We start from the raw sequence: 18,034 nt of genomic DNA, 5'->3' as shown, positions 1-18,034 counted from the left end.
CTTGACGAAGCCTCCTACCGGTGACGGGCCTCAGTTGATGGGCCTAGATGTCCTGCCGGAGAGTGCTGCCCTCTGCTGGAATCGACATTGGCCGGGACAATCAGCCCTGCATGTCGATTTTGCGGGGAGAAGGGTTTAATATCGCCGCCGGCGGATATTACCGATAGCGGATTGGAGGCACTGCAGTTATCTATAATCCGGTGCCACCAGACACCGCTGGGTTACGCGAGCTCGGCGAACAGTAGCTCACTGGTAGAAGACTGGCGGGGGGCCAGTCTTGTATAGTACGCCGCATGTGAAGCTACAGATGACGCCTAGCTTCTATACGTTCACCGATCCTGCTCTGCATCTTGACTTTCTAGTTATCGTTCTTGGTCTCTATCCAGTGCTCCGCTCATGACGAACTTGTCTTTGTTTACAGCTTACGCGTTCATATCGGGTGTGGACAATTTACTGTTTTTTCTTCTTCCCAACGCTTTGCACACGCACCTTTCCTCGCCGATTTTGTGGAGAACCACATTATTTCTTACTTTAATTTTCAATGTACATAATTTTCAACATTCCTGCACACAATTGCTTCTACAGCAGAACATCTCAAAGGCTGGAAAACCGACAGCAAGTACCTCGCGCTGTTCGCTAACGAGATGCCCGAGAGTAATGCTGAAAGGTCTCTGTTGGATTCCTTTTATGTTAATTTCTTAAATCTGTTGCCATTTACGGCGTAAATTCCTCTTCTAAATTTACTGTGGTGTTTCTGACTATCTGGGAGGAGACTGAGCAGTGTTATTTTTACACATAAACAAGAACGATCTGTCACACTACTACACTTTAAAACACAGTTTATATCTAATTCATATATGTAATTCATGTCACACAGTCTCATACGGAACCCACATCCTGTTTCTTTTATGTACTGTATATGATAAGATACTGTCATCCCCCTTCCCTTCTGTGTGAGAGGATGAATGAGCAAATGTATTTCTAGTTGCATGCTTGAGGATAGCAGACAAGCCTGTCTGCTAGAGAACAGTAGGACCAACGTCGGAACAGGTAGCTACGCTTTCTAAAAGCAAAGAGGTTTCTATCCTTACTATGGTTCTGTTTGTCCCTTGTCATGTTGGTATAGGAAGCTGCCTCTCTGGTCACTTCCGTTTTGTATCGGGAAGCACGCTCCGTAGGAGCGCAGGTCAGTCTGTTCGCGGCGAGCGTCTGAAGTGGTAAGATCTCCGGCTAAGCACGTGTCTGCTAAGTCCGCAGGACAATGGATTTCTTAAGTTCAGCCTAACTGAAAATTTAATCACTTTTATTTCAGGTTTTAGATCTAAAATATCTAATGTTATCTTAAATTGCAACGCAGTGTATTTCGAGTGTCAACTTCAGAATATCTTCCAGTAGTTGCTTTGTCACTACTTTGTGAGTAAAGTGGCACCACGTGTTGATCAGAAACTCTAACTAAGATCATCAATCTTAAATGCGAATGTGCGTGAGATTATGACGTCTCGTCTTAACAATATTTTTCTATATAGCAACTTATCTTTATGTTCAACGCACGTGGGGTGTACTTTGTGAGACCAATACCACGTGATTATACAATTGTTTCACCCATCAGGTTAACAGTAAGACGATAGTAACCAGTTCGAATTTTTTCTTTTGCAAATTGCTTTTCGATCTAATTTATTTTAATTATCAGAATTATTGTGGAGTTACACTCTTTATGTAAACCAAGTTGACCACGTGAAGCATGTGGTGTAATCATCAAAGTAGTCCTCAGCTATTCTTTTCGGGAAGATTTCACAGAGAGTTAGTATGAATTTAGTATACCAGTGTGTGTTAATTACATGACGGACAGGATTGCGCTACGAACTTACTTCTTTGGGTGAAAATTGAATCGGTTGGTTGTGGTTAATTTCCTCTTGCATATGTTTCAACGTTCTTCGTGTGTTATTTTATGAATGCAGTGTTGTATGCAGTCTCCCAATCTTGGCTCCATATTTGATGTGTTCCGTAAGATTACAAACTCACATTTTCACAGTCCTAAATAAGGCACCAGTTTAGTTATGAATCCAGTTTAATATGCTGAAATTTCAATGATAAATGTTGAAATAAATTACCAAATATAAACTGATTTATTTCTTTTTATTTAAATTATCTTATATATATAATCACCGGTTATCGTATGACGATTAAAAGATTGAAATTAATGTTTAGTCTCGTTGGGAATTTGGTAAGCTAGACTGGATACCTGGTGAAACAGTTGCGCAGTAGTGCAAGGTTAACTTCCCCAGACAGCTCACAGCTTTTAACCCACTTTTATGGTCTTGAATAGCAGCAGCGCTTTCATAGCAAATTAATGCAACAACTTTACAACGCACACACTTGGGAATAACGCACTCACAATAGGCTCACGAGTCACTTGACTGGCAACTGTGTATACTCCGTTGCAACTCTCGTTTCTGCTGAAGTGTCGGACAAGTGACAGGTGCTTCCTCTGTTACTTCAATACTCTTTAGCTAAGTATGATGTCACTGCCGAATCTTGATTGCGTTCTTCAGTTTGTACTGCAACAAAATCTCAAGAAGGCCTCGAAGGCTTGTCGACGTATAAAGTTACACCCTGTATAGAAATATTATATTTGACGCGGAGCACGTATGGGTATTTCATGCAAAAGTTGGCCGAAATTAGTGTTTGGTATTTTATGTACTATGAGACGCAATAGAACATATCTGCAGTTATAATAATATATTTATGTACTTTGTAATATGAAAGAAAAGAAAATTATGGTATTTTTGTTAGATCCTTTGTTTCTTAGCTACAGTAGTATCCATTATTTGGATTATGGTTCCCAGTGTTTTGCATCCTAGTAGTCAGTTTCCATTGGGGGCTCCTCTTCATCATCATTTTCAGCTTGAGGAACCTGTCTAATCCATCCTTCCCTTGAGAGCAGTAAATGTAATGTTTCTTTTAAGAAAGGCTTCATTGTTTGCTTTGGTTTCGGTCTCACACCTGTTGTTAGTAGATCACATGTCAGTAGCAGCCTGATTATTATGTCTCAGAAGTGCAGACGAAAGTTCTTACTGCGGACCTCGGCTGCTTCTTCTGATAAACTGCCCAGGGGTGAGACGCACCGTGGGAGACGCAGGGTTCCATGGATTAAATCAACACACAGTCTTGCTGTTTCAGAAGTCTAAGCAGAAAATTTCGTCTATGTCTGTCGTATGTATAATGCAAACAGCTTCTGGAATAGCCCTGAATCGATAGATGAGTTGCAGATCTGCACCTGTTATTTCTGCTGATGTTTCAGAGTCTGCAACAAATCTTCTATTGGTATTTCCAATTTCCATCGTTGCTGTTTCCATAGGCTTGCTTGGGAACATCTACAATTAATCCTAATCGATTTATAAACATTTATATGTGACTAGTTTCTGTCTTGAAGAACATTCTTTTTCTCTTTTGAGTGGATTTTACACTTCTTGATGTCTATTTTATACGAAAAATGCAACGAAAATTCAAAAAAATCTGATTCGGGCATCGATAAAGACACGTTGAACTGAAGAGCTTCTGTATTTGGTTTTTGACAAGTCATTGAAGTCTTTTGAGGCAGCTTTGCAAATGTAGCATCTAATTATCGATGGAGCTTCTGTTACTGCAATGCAGACTTTTGCATCTACCACAGCCTTCAGCAGGGTGTGTTTTATGGAATTTATGTGCTTGGAATTTTTTTCCTTCTAAGCATCAATTTGTCTGTTGATATAACCAGTTTCTTCATTAGTAATATCTGCTATTTCATAAATAAATCTAATTCTTATTGGTATGCAATAGTGAGGAGACGATGGTGTAGGATTTTTCCAAACAATTAGATCTATATTAGTACAACTACAAGTTGATGAGTCAGTAAAACGAATGACATATGTTCGCATTAGAATCATGTTTATTTAGAAATTTTTGTTTCAATAGAATTTTCTATGTACCATTACAACCCCATTTATACATAAGTTCGAATTCACTTACGTCATCATTTGGAAGATAATTTAAAACCTCTTCCAAATATAACAATCGCTCACATGTGTGATTAAGCAAGTCTTGTAGTTGAAGCTCCGCACATATGGCAGTCACGTGATATGATTCAGTCATAAGGTGGCATTGCTTTTTAGCCTCTTGAAATACATTGTAAAAGGGACAGACCTTCTTATTAGCTACTCGGATTATTTCGTATTGTTCCCTTGTCAGTACGCTTCCACAAAAACTGACGACGTTTGAATACGTGAAAGTCGCTTATTTGCTTGTAAGTCTCTACGACTCCGATCTAATGCTTGTCTGAATTTAGCTCCTCGTGTAGATCAAGTAGTATATTTAACCACGTTGGAACCGTCAACATTTCCAGATCCTCTGAGCTTCATTTGCCTGGCATATGTTAATCCTATGGCACCAAAATTGTTTCTCAATAGCTGTGTCTTCAGCCTTTTGCTCCGTTCGCTTAATTCTGTGAACGACTTTGTCGGCCTATATAAGAACCATGGAATTTTAATGGTACTTTGCAGCCAATCATTGTTATTTTTAAGAAGGTTCTTCCAACTTTGTGTGAAGTAAGCCATCTTTTCTTTAATTGTGACTTTGTATAGGACAATTTATGTTTAAAAACTTTCTTTTCTTCATAAAGGAAGGTAGGATCTCATAGTACATAATTTTCTATTAAGTCCAATCTTTTTCCAAACTCTTTTCCGGAACACCACTTCAGAAGGTCATAGAGGCCTTTCCTCGACATAATTTTAACTTCCTAAGGATCTAGAATAAAAAAAAAAGCTTTCGGAATTCATTTAGTAGATTAACAACTCTTTAATAAAAAAACACTCGTAGAAAGTCAAGCTGAAGTATTCATCAGGTACTATTTTAAATTTCCAATAGAGGAATGATTTTTCTATCACACTATATTAACAAACATGCATGGAAACACCGTGAAGTATAAGAAAAATAATCGATCATAACAGAAGTAGTGAATAATATGAATGAAAAAAAAAATTAATTCCAAATAATGGTACATATCCGAATCTTGTGTCTTGAAAGGAGGATATAAGATGAACATCAACAAAAGTAAAACGAGGATAATGGAATGTAGTCGAATTAAATCGGGTGATGCTGAGGGAATTAGATTAGGAAATGAGAGACTTAAAGTAGTAAAGGAGTTTTGCTATTTGGGGAGCAAAATAACTGATGATGGTCGAAGTAGAGAGGATATAAAATGTAGACTGGCAATGGCAAGGAAAGCATTTCTGAAGAAGAGAAATTTGTTAACATCGAGTATAGATTTAAGTGTCATGAAGTCGTTTCTGAAAGTATTTGTATGGAGTGTAGCCATGTATGGAAGTGAAACATGTACGATAAATAGTTTGGACAAGAAGAGAATAGAACCTTTTGAAATGTGGTGCTGCAGAAGAATGCTGAAGATCAGATGAGTAGATCACATAACTAATGAGATGGTATTGAACAGGATTGGGGAGAGGTTTGTGGCACAACTTGACTAGAAGAAGGGATCGATTGGTAGGACATGTTCTGAGGCATCAACGGATCACCAATTTAGTTTTGGAGGATAAAAATAGTAGAGGGAGACCAAGAGATGAATCACTAAGCAGATTCAGAAGTATGTAGGTTGAAGTAGTTACTGGGAGATGAAGAAGCTTGCACAGGATAGAGTAGCATGGAGAGCTGCATCAAACCAGTCTCAGGACTGAAGACCACAACAACAACCCGAATCTGCGGAATCCATATTGCTTTCCACCTCATATCAACTAAAACCACACTCTTAAGCAGCCACAAACCAGGTGATTTAGGCCAGTGTGGAAGCTTCAGATGGACTAGCTCTGCCGCGTATCAATGCACAATAAGCAAACATCACACTGCCTCAGCAGTTCCCCATCTATCAGACTATTGTAGCAAGTTATGCATTCTGGGAATTGCTGGGATTTGCAGAGTGAACTTTTGGCCAGCGCCGGCCGATGTGGCCGAGCGGTTCTAGGCGCTACAGTCTGGAACCGCGCGACCGCTATGGTCACAGATTCAAATCCTGCCTCGGGCATGGATGTGTGTGATGTCCTTAGGTTAGTTAGGTTTAAGTAGTGCTCGAGTTCTAGGGGATTGATGACCTCAGATGTTTAGTCTCATAGTGCTCAGAGCCATTTGGGCTCCTTTTTTTGCGCACCTGGCAGGTGTCCTTGCCGCCCTTCATGTCTCCGGCGCACAGCATGGAGTCCTCTCGGATGCCGTCCCTCAGCTTGCGGCTGCCCCTGTCCGCGCTAAAGGCGGCCTCGCAGTCGGCGTGCGAGATGAACGGCAGCCGCACCTTCAGCAGGTCTTTACTCGTCGTCTTGCTGGCTGCAGGAAACACCAGGGAATGATTAGTGCTCAAAGCATGACTTTGAAAGTCTTACTTTCTTTTGCTGTAGCACGTACTAACATCTGAAGTAGGTTCCACTTACGGAAATCTTGGTCGTTCGTGGTAAATAATTTTTTGTTTTAATTGTTATTATGTACTGCTTCTTCTCAAATACAGCTTCTTATCCTGATAGCTACAATGCCTAGGCAGCCCTCATACACCTCCTGAGAAAAGAACGTGAAGTACCTGGAAACGTGGTCGGCCTCAAGGTAATTTTGTACAATCAATTAAATTTCGGGCATGCAGCCGCGCAAATAAAATTTCATTCACTGATATTTCGGTCGCGTATCGTCCGGATGGCACATTAGGACATGCCGTACATCGGAAACCAACGCACACAAATCTATATCTTTATGCCAGTAGCTGCCATCACCCTTCACAGACCAGAGGTATTCTTAACACCTTAGTGCATCGGGCGCACTGTATATCCGCTAAAGACAATTTGCAAGAAGAGCTCACATACCTCAAGAGCATTTTTAAATCGAACGGATTTTCTCCGCAACAAATTCGTAGAGCATTCGATGCAAAAACCTAAAAAGCAGGTATGTGATGTGGAAGAAGATAGCAATTCCTTCAGATCTAGTGCGTTTTTGCCCTGTGTAGGTGCTCTTTCCTCGAAGATAGGCCATATTCTTGAGAAACACTGTGTTAAGGTGGTCTTCCGGCCCCCACGAAGATAGCAGGTTTACTCGGCTCTGTGAAGGACGATTACACCTTCGTAAAGCGGGTGTGTATCAGATTCCTTACGGAAATTGTCAGAAGTCGTAAATAGGGCAAACAACACGCACCGTTCATGAGAGGTGTGTGGAGCATTGAAGATACACACGTTTATTACAGCCAGACAAGTCAGCTGTGGCCGAACATTGTACTGATACAGGTCATTCCATGAATTACAGTGATGTGAAGATTTTAACATCCACCTCTTCTTTTTGGGAATATGTATTCAAGGAAGCTATAGAAATTAGATTAGCGAACAATTTAATACATAGAGATAATGGTTTTAATTTGGACAGAGCATGGAATCCGGCTCTTGGAGTAATTAAACTGCAGAGAGTCGTCATCGTGTCACCGCCTGCGGTCATACATCGATAGGCGAATCGAATGTCTGTACGCCTTCGCCGCAGGCGGCGCATGTGTAAGCGTATGTCTCTGCCGCCGACCAGCATCGGTGACCCGCAGGCACAGTACCGCCACGGTGGAGCATATAAGTCCGCGCTTGGCATCTTGTCGTCAGTCCTGTGACTCACTCTGAGGATGGCCGGACGATACGCGGCCGAAATATCAGTGGAGGAAATTTTATTTGCGCGGCTGCATGTCCGATTATTCATTATTCATTTTGCCGCGAGAAGTTGAAAATGCACAACTTTGTACAAGTCCACACTACGGACGTCTGCGTAAATGACTAGAATTGTAATGTTCGTGTCAGTGTGAACGGTCAGCAGAGTGCATTAACTTCTTTCACGTTTAGTCTTCCTACCAGACCAGGCAGGTGAACTGGGTCAGATGTTGGTGATCACTGTGAAGGACACGAAGATACCACGTGTTTGTGTAAGGCAGCTTTATCAACTCCGGACGGGCGTTTCAGAGGGGCCTCACAGATGCCCCACCGATTTGTGTGGCATTCAGATGAGAAAGTGGCCCAATGTTGGACGGCATGGGAACGTGAGTGCAGGCGTACTCGGCGTCAAGGTTCCACTCGACCACGTCTGACCACCACAATTGGGGATCGCCGTATTGTACATCAAGAACATTATACCTCCTTCACATCTGCGAGTACCATCCGAGAAAAAGCAACGGTGCTCCGGCAATATTCTGTGCCTTCCCGCACCATGGTCAGAGACCAGCAGGAGCCACACAAGGGAGTAACCATTGCACGCGTAGGCTGCATTTAGCACGAGAACAAAACTGGCTGCGTATGTAACGGTGCCGTCACTGGGAAGCACTGCCTGCTGGTGAATGACGTGGCATTCCGTTCAGCAGTCAATCGCGGTTCTGCACTATGCCGGACGACTATCATCGGCAAGTTTGGTGGAGGCATGGGGAGAGATCCAGGAAATCCGGTGCTTGGAGAGGGATGGCTGGTAGTGACTGAAGGAACTCTGATGGCGCAACGGTACGTCACGGGTATCCTCCGTCCGCTTGCATTACCTCTCATGCGACAGTACAGTGTTGCCACTTTTCAACATGACAATGCTCGACTATACATGGCACGTCTCTCCATGAGCGGTATGCGTGATGTTCAGTTGCTCTTGTGGCTATTAAGATTCCCAGATCTGTCTCCCATAAACACGAGTGGGATAATCTCGGACATCAACTCCGATCCAGTGACGGTACCAAGAATGTCAAGGAGCAGTTAGAATAGGGATGGTTCATCTTGCCCTTGGAGAGCATACAATGGCTTTATGACACGATTTCCAACCGAATATGTGAGTGCATCTAGACCAAATGGACGTGCAACTTTCTACTGATACGTGGGCTCATACTGCCAAGCACTTTGAAAGTTTCACTCGATTTTATAATCACTGCAACAACACCACGTACACTCGCAACGTGTCAAGTTTCAGTCAGTTTTTTCCTCCCCTTTTGGGTGATTCACATTTTTGTTCAGACAGTTTATTTGAGTATAAAAATATAATTGTCATAATTATTACTACCTGCTCCCCACAGGTCCTACAAAAGAAAAGAAAGAAAATCAATTACGCTTTCTACCACTACGAAGCTAAGCACGCCGAAAAAGAAATTACATCTAAGAGACATCACGCTGATACCTTACAACACTAAGTACAGCCCTGATGATGACCTCAATTCAGCTAAATTGACCACAGCATTATTCATCTACATCTACATCTACATCTACATGACTACTCTGCAATTCACATTTAAGTGCTTGGCAGAGGGTTCATCGAACCACAATCATACTATCTCTCTACTATTTCACTCCCGAACAGCGAGCGGGAAAAACGAACACCTAAACCTTTCTGTTCGAGCTGTGATTTCTCTTATTTTATTTTGATGATCATTCCTACCTATGTAGGTTGGGCTCAACAAAATATTTTCGCATTCGGAAGAGAAAGTTGGTGACTGAAATTTCGTAAGAAGGTCTCGCCGCGACGAAAAACGTCTATGCTGTAATGACTTCCATCCGAACTCGTGTATCATATCTGCCACACTCTCTCCCCTATAACGCGATAATACAAAACGAGCTGCCCTTTTTTGCACCCTTTCGATGTCCTCCGTCAATCCCACCTGGTAAGGATCCCACACCGCGCAGCAATATTCTAACAGAGAACGAACGAGTGTAGTGTAAGCTGTCTCTTTAGTGGACTTGTTGCATCTGCTAAGTGTCCTGCCAATGAAACGCAACCTTTGGCTCGCCTTCCCGACAATATTATCTATGTGGTCCTTCCAACTGAAGTTGTTCGTAATTTTAACACCCAGGTACTTAGTTGAATTGACAGCCTTGAGAATTGTACTATTTATCGAGTAATCGAATTCCAACGGATTTCTTTTGGAACTCATGTGGATCATCTCACACTTTTCGTTATTTAGCGTCAACTGCCACCTGACACACCATACAGCAATCTTTTCTAAATCGCTTTGCAGCTGATACTGGCATCATCTGCGAACAGTCTAAGAGAACTGCTCAGATTGTCACCCAGGTCATTTATATAGATCAGGGACAGTAGAGGTCCCAGGACGATTCCCTGGGGAACACCTGATATCACTTCAGTTTTACTCGATGATTTGCCGTCTATTACTACGAACTGCGACCTTCCTGACAGGAAATCACGAATCCAGTCGCACAACTGAGACGATACCCCATAGCTCCGCAGCTTGATTAGAAGTCTCTTGTGAGGAACGGTGTCAAAAGCTTTCCGGAAATCTAGAAATACGGAATCAACTTGAGATCCCCTGTCGATAGCGGCCATTACTTCGTGCGAATATAGAGCTAGCTGCGTTGCACAAGAGCGATGTTTTCTGAAGCCATGCTGATTACGTGTCAATAGATCGTTCCCTTCGAGGTGGTTCATAATGTTTGAATGCAGTATATGCTCCAAAACCCTACTGCAAACCGACGTCAATGATATAGGTCTGTAGTTAAATGGATTACTCCTACTACCCTTCTTGAACACTGGTGTGACCTGCGCAATTTTCCAATCTGTAGGTACAGATCTATCGGTGAGCGAGCGGTTGTATATGAGTGCTAAGTAGGGAGCTATAGTATCAGCGTAATCTGAAAGGAACCTAATCGGTATACAATCTGGACCTGAAGACTTGCCCGTATTAAGCGATTTGAGTTGCTTTGCAACCCCTAAGGTATCTACTTCTAAGAAACTCATGCTAGCAGATGTTCGTGTTTCAAATTCTGGAATATTCCATTCGTCTTCCCTGGTGAAGGAATTTCGGAAAACTGCGTTCAATAACTCCGCTTTAGCGGCACAGTCGTCGATAACAGTACCATCGGCACTGCGCAGCGAAGGTATTGACTGCGTCTTGCCGCTTGTGTACTTTACATACGACCAGAATTTCTTCGGATTTTCTACCAAATTTCGAGACAATGTTTCGTTGTGGAACCTATTAAGGGCATCTCGCATCGAAGTACGTGCCAAATTTCGCGCGTCTGTAAATTTTAGCCCATCTTCGGGATTTCGCGTTCTTCTGAACTTCGCATGCTTTTTCCGTTGCCTCTGCAACAGCGTTCGGACCTTTTTTGTGTACCACCGGGGATCCGTTCCATCTCTTACCAATTTATGAGGTATGAATCTCTCAATTGCTGTTGCTACTATATCTTTGAATTTGAGCCACATCTCCTCTACATTCGCATAGCCAGTTCCGAAGGAATGGAAATTGTCTTTTAGGAAGGCTTCTAGTGGCACTTTATCCGCTTTTTTAAATAAAATTATTTTGCGTTTGTTTCTGATGGGTTTGGAAGAAATGGTATTGAGCCTAGCTACAATGACCTTGTGATCACTAATCCCTGTATCAGTCATGATGCTCTCTATCAGCTCTGGATTGTTTGTGGCCAAGAGGTCAAGTGTGTTTTCGCAACCATTTACAATTCGCGTGGGTTCGTGGACTAACTGCTCGAAATAATTTTCGGAGAATGCATTTAGGACAATCTCGGAAGACGTTTTGTGCCTACCACCGGTTTTGAACAAGTATTTTTGCCAACATACCGAGGGTAGGTTGAAGTCCCCACCAACTATAACCGTATGAGTGGGGTATTTATTTGTTACGAGACTCAAACTTTCTCTGAACTGTTCCGCAACTGTATCATCGGAGTCTGGGGGTCGGTAGAAGGAGCCAATTATTAACTTAATTCGGCTGTTAAGTATAACCTCCACCCAAACCAATTTGCACGGAGTATCTACTTCGACCTCACTACAAGATAAACCACTACTGACAGACACAAACACTCCACCACCAATTCTGCCTAATCTATCTTTCCTGAACACCGTCTGAGACTTCGTAAAAATTTCTGCAGAACTTATTTCAGGCTTTAGCCAGCTTTCTGTACCTATAACGATATCAGCTTCTGTACTTTCTATTAGCGCTTGAAGCTCAGGGACTTTTCCAGCGCAACTACAACAATTTACAACTATAATTCCGACTGTTCCTTGATCCAAGCACGTCCTGTAATTGCCAAGCACCCTTTGACATTGCAGCCCATCCCGCACTTTCCCGAGGCCTTCTAACCTAAAAAACCGCCCAGTCGCCGCCACACAGCCTCCGCTACCCGTGTAGCCGCCAGCTGAGTGTAGTGAACTCCTGACCTATTCAGCGGAACCCGAAACCCCACCACCCTATGGCGCAAGTCAAGGAATCTGCAGCCAATACGGTCGCAAAACCGTCTGAGCCTCACCCGGCTCTGCACCAAAGGTCCGCAGTCGGTTCTGTCAACGATGCTGCAGATGGTGAGCTCTGCCTTCATCTCGTAAGCAAGACCGGCAGCCTTCACCAAATCAGATAGCCGCTGGAATCCAGAGAGAATTTCCTCAGATCCAAAGCGACACACGTCATTAGTGCCGACATGTGCCACCACCTGCAGCTGGCTGCACCCCGTGCTCTTCATGGCATCCGGAAGGACCCTTTCCACATCAGGAATGACTCCTCCCGGAATGCACACGGAGTGCACACTGGATTTCTTCCCCTCCTTAGCCGCCGTATCCATAAGGGGCCCCATTACGCGCCTAACATTGGAGCTCCCAACTACCAGTAAGCCCACCCTCTGCGATTGCCCGGACCTTGATGGCTGAGAATGATCCTCTGAAACAGGGCAGGCAGCTGCATCTGGCTCAGCCAGAGACAGTGCCTGAAACCTGTTTGTCAGACGCACCGGGGAGGCTTTCTGATCAGCCTCCGGGGACGCCTTTCGCTGCCTGCCACGCCTTGGAACGACCTCCCAATCAACCACAGGCGAGGGCTCAGCCCCACTGCGGGCAGCAACCGGGGCAACCACAGCGGCAGACCGATCTGGGGACAGACGGGACGAGGTTGACATCCCCGTGATACCCGAGTCCGCCTCCCCACAGTGGTGCCCATTGGCAACAGCCTCAAGCTGCGCGACCGAAGTCAGCGCCGATTGCAGCTGTGAGCGAAGGGATGCCAAGTCAGCCCTCATCCGAACACAGCAATCGCAGTCCCTGTCCATTTTAATCGATGTTTAACAACAGTTACCGAAACACGAGTCTGTGCCTAGATAACGCAAGCGGAACACGCAAAGAATGTATCAACTAACCTGTACAAATGCCTAACGACTGCGCTACAATCTGCTGAATTTACGATTACAGTAACTGAAACTCGAAATTGCACCTCCTATACGAAACTCACACGCAATTTAAATAAGAATCTACGAAGTAAACACTATAGCGCGATGCTACAACTGTCAAATACTATAATACGCCCGAAATATATGAATTAAACAATGCAAGTACCCAAAAACACGCAAAGAAATTAATTAAACTATCTAACAAACAAGTAGGCTAGGGTTATACGACTTGCTGCTGCAGCTGCTTATCCAACGGCGGCAGGTTTGCCATTGATGATTAGGTACCGTAGAGCTATCAAATTGGGGAATGATGACTGCTGCCTCTATTTTTTTAACTAATACATCGAGGACAGATAACTGGTCCACCATTTCATGCTTAATTGAGAATTTTATGCTTGGCAAATATAACAAGTGTCTTTTTCCGTTCCACGTGTTCACAGAAAAACGTGTCGTCCTCGTGTCAATAGTATTTCTACTTCAAGATTCTCCTTGTATAGGTTCGGCACAGCAGTGATAAAGGGCTATCGATCACCACGACATGGTTACACGTCGGCGAACGGTGGATGAGTCTTACATGCTATTGCTAAGATTCTGTTGATGTAGGCTCGTAAACTTTCTACGAGTCTGTTGTCGTAGAACAAGAGACGAAAGTAGATTCAATTTGACTAGGGACCGACTCTGAACGTGTGGTAATTGACAGCAGTTACCGACCTATCTTATAGAAGTTGGCTCAGAAAATAAAGCAGATGGTTGGGCCAGTAAGTCACTTACCATGCACTCCGATGAATTAGCTTAACAGGTAACAGAAAATATAAAAAAAACACTTACCCAAACCACATTTTTCGTTTTATTTTATTTTTTGTTTCTTAAATGTGATCCATGTCTGTAAACACTTTCATCCCACCCGCCGCATTAATCGAACTCTCTATTCTGCAAGTAAAGGCATCTGCGCACAAGAGATTTCACTTAGTCAAAAAACTGTTCTGCTGGCAGCTTGAAACGCGTCTGCCATTCACCTCGACTCCTTTCATTGGTACATTAACATATAGATATCCTGTTTCATCGAAAGACACATACACATAAATATACTTATATAGTACTTTGCTCTATCAAGTAGCAATACGTGTAGGATGTCTCACAGGAGGCTCTTTGGTTTGTGGTAGAGCGCGAGAATTCACTTGGAACTCGGCATGCTGTGAGTTGGGTCACAGTTACTCTTTATGTCGTGCCTTGTTTCTGCTCTGCCACGCGGTTGTCACTTGCTGTTACACTACATGTTGCTGCAAATCTGTTGACTAGATCGTTAAATGCTACTGCCCTAAGCAACGCACTGCAAATATAATCGGCAGCATTCATGGTCTGCTTATTCTCAAAAAGTTGTGGTTGTTAGCAAATAAAGTGTCTAGCTGTCTGTCTTTCCGAGAATTATTTTGTTTGTCCTGCAAGCACACGTTAATGTTAGCTTATAGTTTGCAACAGGCCATACTACGATTAGAAGCGCTGTTTAATTGACCGCCTCCGCAATTATCTTGTTGGGAAGAGTAGCCTAAATTGTATTGTCTTTGAAATTTTATTTATTAAGTCCTAATCAGTAAGTCAAAAAATATTTAAACAATTTCATTCCCGACTGCAGGGTGTTGTACTTGGTATCTGATTTAAAGAATGGAAATTCTGAGAAAATAAACACATGCCACTTAATTTTCTTAACATCTGCAAATGACAAAAATTAGGAATCTGGTTTCCTAATTTGTCCCAATGAGTCCATAAGTTGTACCATCCTTGAGCTTGAATATACGTACTAGTCTAAGTTTGAAGAAATACTACATATTTTAGTTCTTACATCACTATTTGCAGCCATTGCCGTGTAACTTTTTCATTTCTTTCGCCTCCCCCAACACACTTTCCATAAATTTCTTGTATCTGACCATTTTTTTTTCATTTGGTCATCGTCGCACAACTCGCAATAACATTCTACTATTTAATGACTCGTTTTGGTGCCTTACCCGCAGAATTTTCAAAACACTTTCTTTTCACAGGTGAAGCTGTTTTTATAGATTTTTTTCCTTCTTTGCTCTGTTAACTTACTTGTATAGTATGCTCGTCAGCTCAAAGGCTCTTCGGTTAGGCCTTAAAATTTTGCTTGCACTTTTAAACTAACTTTACCTCAGGTTTGATGATATTCCCTGGATAGACAGCTTTAGCCAACTTTTTTTGCATTCCATGAATTTTTCTGCATTTAAATTATGGGGCAGTCATTTTCTTTATCTAACGTCGAAAGTAAGTGTATTACGTCCGACGTGCATAAGCGGAACATCATCTCTTTCGATAGAAGAATATGCTCTTTCGATTTATTTTCAACTTAATTGGAAATCACTTTCTCCATGGCCAAAAGTTTTATACCCCAGTTTGCATTTTCTTTTCTTTTTTACGTACCTCTTAATTGTTGGCTTAGGTACATTTTACGTGCGTGCATACTTATTTAGCCCCATGATGCCGTTTAGATATACTGTTATAGCCTAATGGCATTCATCTGTACCCCACTTTCCAAATGGTTCAAATGGCTCTGAGCACTAAGTGACTTAACATCTCAGGTCATCAGTTCCCTAGAACTTAGAACTACTTAAACCTAACTAACCTAAGGACATAACACACATCCATGCCCGAGTCAGGATTCGAACCTGCGACCGTAGCGGTCGGGCGGTTCCAGACTTAAGCGCCTAGATCCGCTCGGCCACACCGGCCGACTCCCACATTCCATAACGCCTTTCTGTTGCGATACTGTAACGCAAATTAACTGTTCGGTTAGGCTAAAGAATGCATTAGAAAATTAACCACATCCTTTCTAAACATTGTGTTGTACTGCTAATGCTAAACGCATTTTTAAGGCTCACTGTACGGGCAAGTTTCTTAAATTCTACCTGTACAATATCGGCCGCTTACAGGATTATGTTATAGATGACGTCGTCCTTTGTATATATAGGTTTCCTACAAATGAATCACAGCTACTATAGATTTACGACGAACTGAAAAGCGAGGTTATTTTTTTTTATTCTTGAATACAACGTATTAATGCTCCAGAATATTTGTGAAAGATTAATAAGTTGTGTTCAAGTTCTTAATATATCTTTGTTCCTCCAAGAACCGACGGAGTATCGCATAAATACCATATATATTTTCCCATAAATGATCCGTTACATTGCCATTTACCTAATAATAGGTATTCCCTTCGGCACTGCGCAAAATATTAAACGAAAACTACAAGACTGTCTTCCGACGATCTGTTCCTCAACACGCAGAAATCATCGCTGACAAAACGGCGCTAAGAAGCACGTAGCTCACGCTGACCTCACTTAATATTAGTACAAGAGCTACGAATTTCATAGAAGTGGTACAAATTACTAGCCGTATCAGTACAGGCAACTCTCCCCTACATTCCACAACGCCACGAGTATTATTTCATATTTCGTAATTTCTCAGCCGTGTTAGACAAGTAATCATATAGCAGACTGAAGCTAAATGCAGCCTCGCAAGCAGCACACGCTTCATATCAGCCCTCACCAAATGCTCGTATAAAAGCTCGTTTTGTGTCCTGGGATTTGTGCTTTTGCATGTAAGTAAGGTTCAGAGTTGTTTCACTATAGACAAACAGCACAAAGATCTGCACTGCATGGATGATCTCTTATTAGGCGATCTCAGTTATACTAGGAGTTCATAATCTGTGCAGCTCGTAGTTCACGTATCTGTTTTTTTTACGGTACTAACTAATCATTTCCTTATGAGACTTAAGAGTCTGTTTTCCGTTGGGCTTGCGAAAGTTAACTGTCGTCACCATATAAATGATGGCCAGATGCTTCTTTACCAGAAGCTGCCGGAAAAATTGTAAACAGTTACAAATAGTTCAATTTTTTATCATAGGATAGCCTGATTATGATACTCAGTAACGAAACTAGTAGGAAATAGGCAAAACAGAAGTGCGTGCATAGACTAAAGCAAATTTTTTTCTGATTGTATTGGTCGCTGTTCCAGCCGACAATAAGTCGGGAATATGTCAAGTCTAACACTTCTGACAATTTTCCTTTATTTTCACAAGTCCGTGTTGATTACACAGATTTCTTACACTTTATTACCGGTTTCGGCATACTGCCATCCTCAGATCTGTTACAAAGATAAATATTGTGTAAACGACAGGTTCAATAAGTTAACACTAAATCTAACAAGCCTTAGTGATACATAATATCCGAAATTATAACATGTTTATAGATAGCCACGTATAGCAGCCATACATACGATTAAAATATTCTGATGTAAATCATCGTCAAGCTAAACATGTGAGAACATGGTACGTGCAGGTAATGCTCAGATTGCGTCTGGTATTTATACAAGAGACCAATGCTAGCAGAGGGCACTTTAGCTAGCGTGCACATTAAACCAGTGTCGCCAATGTGATAATGGAATTGCGGCATGCATAGTCATTAGCTATAATTTATTTTTAAATTTTTATTTTTAATTTTTTAGTTACATCCCAAAAGCAAAACAAGCGTCTGACAATAAAACGTAACTGCTGTGAACTTGGATTCATACTTAAAATACCATAAAAATTACAAATACTAATATAATACAGCCACTAGTCTGACTAGGTAAAACATACAATCTATATAAGCTAGTATAAAAAGTGCAACAATAAAATAAAATATCTAAAAAATCTCCCAGCCTGACAGGTCATTTACCATAAACGTAACTGTGGTACAATTAATAAAATAGCAACTATACGTTAGAAGTCAAAAAATCGATAGTCGATATTATATCCAGCGTGTGGTCTCGATGGCGAGTTGTCTTGG

The 18,034-nt window shown here is 42.1% G+C and overlaps 1 protein-coding gene across 1 annotated transcript in view; it reads right to left on the bottom strand.

The window, feature by feature from the left end:
* Positions 1 to 18,034, bottom strand: part of LOC126273206 (serine protease snake-like) — a 186,508-nt gene that overhangs the window by 27,902 nt on the left and 140,572 nt on the right. The window contains exon 5 of the mRNA XM_049976785.1: positions 6,194 to 6,366. Coding sequence (XP_049832742.1) covers positions 6,194 to 6,366 — 173 coding nt within the window. The remainder of the gene's footprint in view (positions 1 to 6,193; positions 6,367 to 18,034) is intronic.

This window comes from Schistocerca gregaria, chromosome 1, assembly GCF_023897955.1.
Source record: "Schistocerca gregaria isolate iqSchGreg1 chromosome 1, iqSchGreg1.2, whole genome shotgun sequence".
In the NCBI taxonomy this organism is placed as follows: domain Eukaryota; kingdom Metazoa; phylum Arthropoda; class Insecta; order Orthoptera; family Acrididae; genus Schistocerca; species Schistocerca gregaria.
Note: the sequence above shows the minus strand (reverse complement) of the source record. Positions and strands in the feature narration are given on the sequence as shown.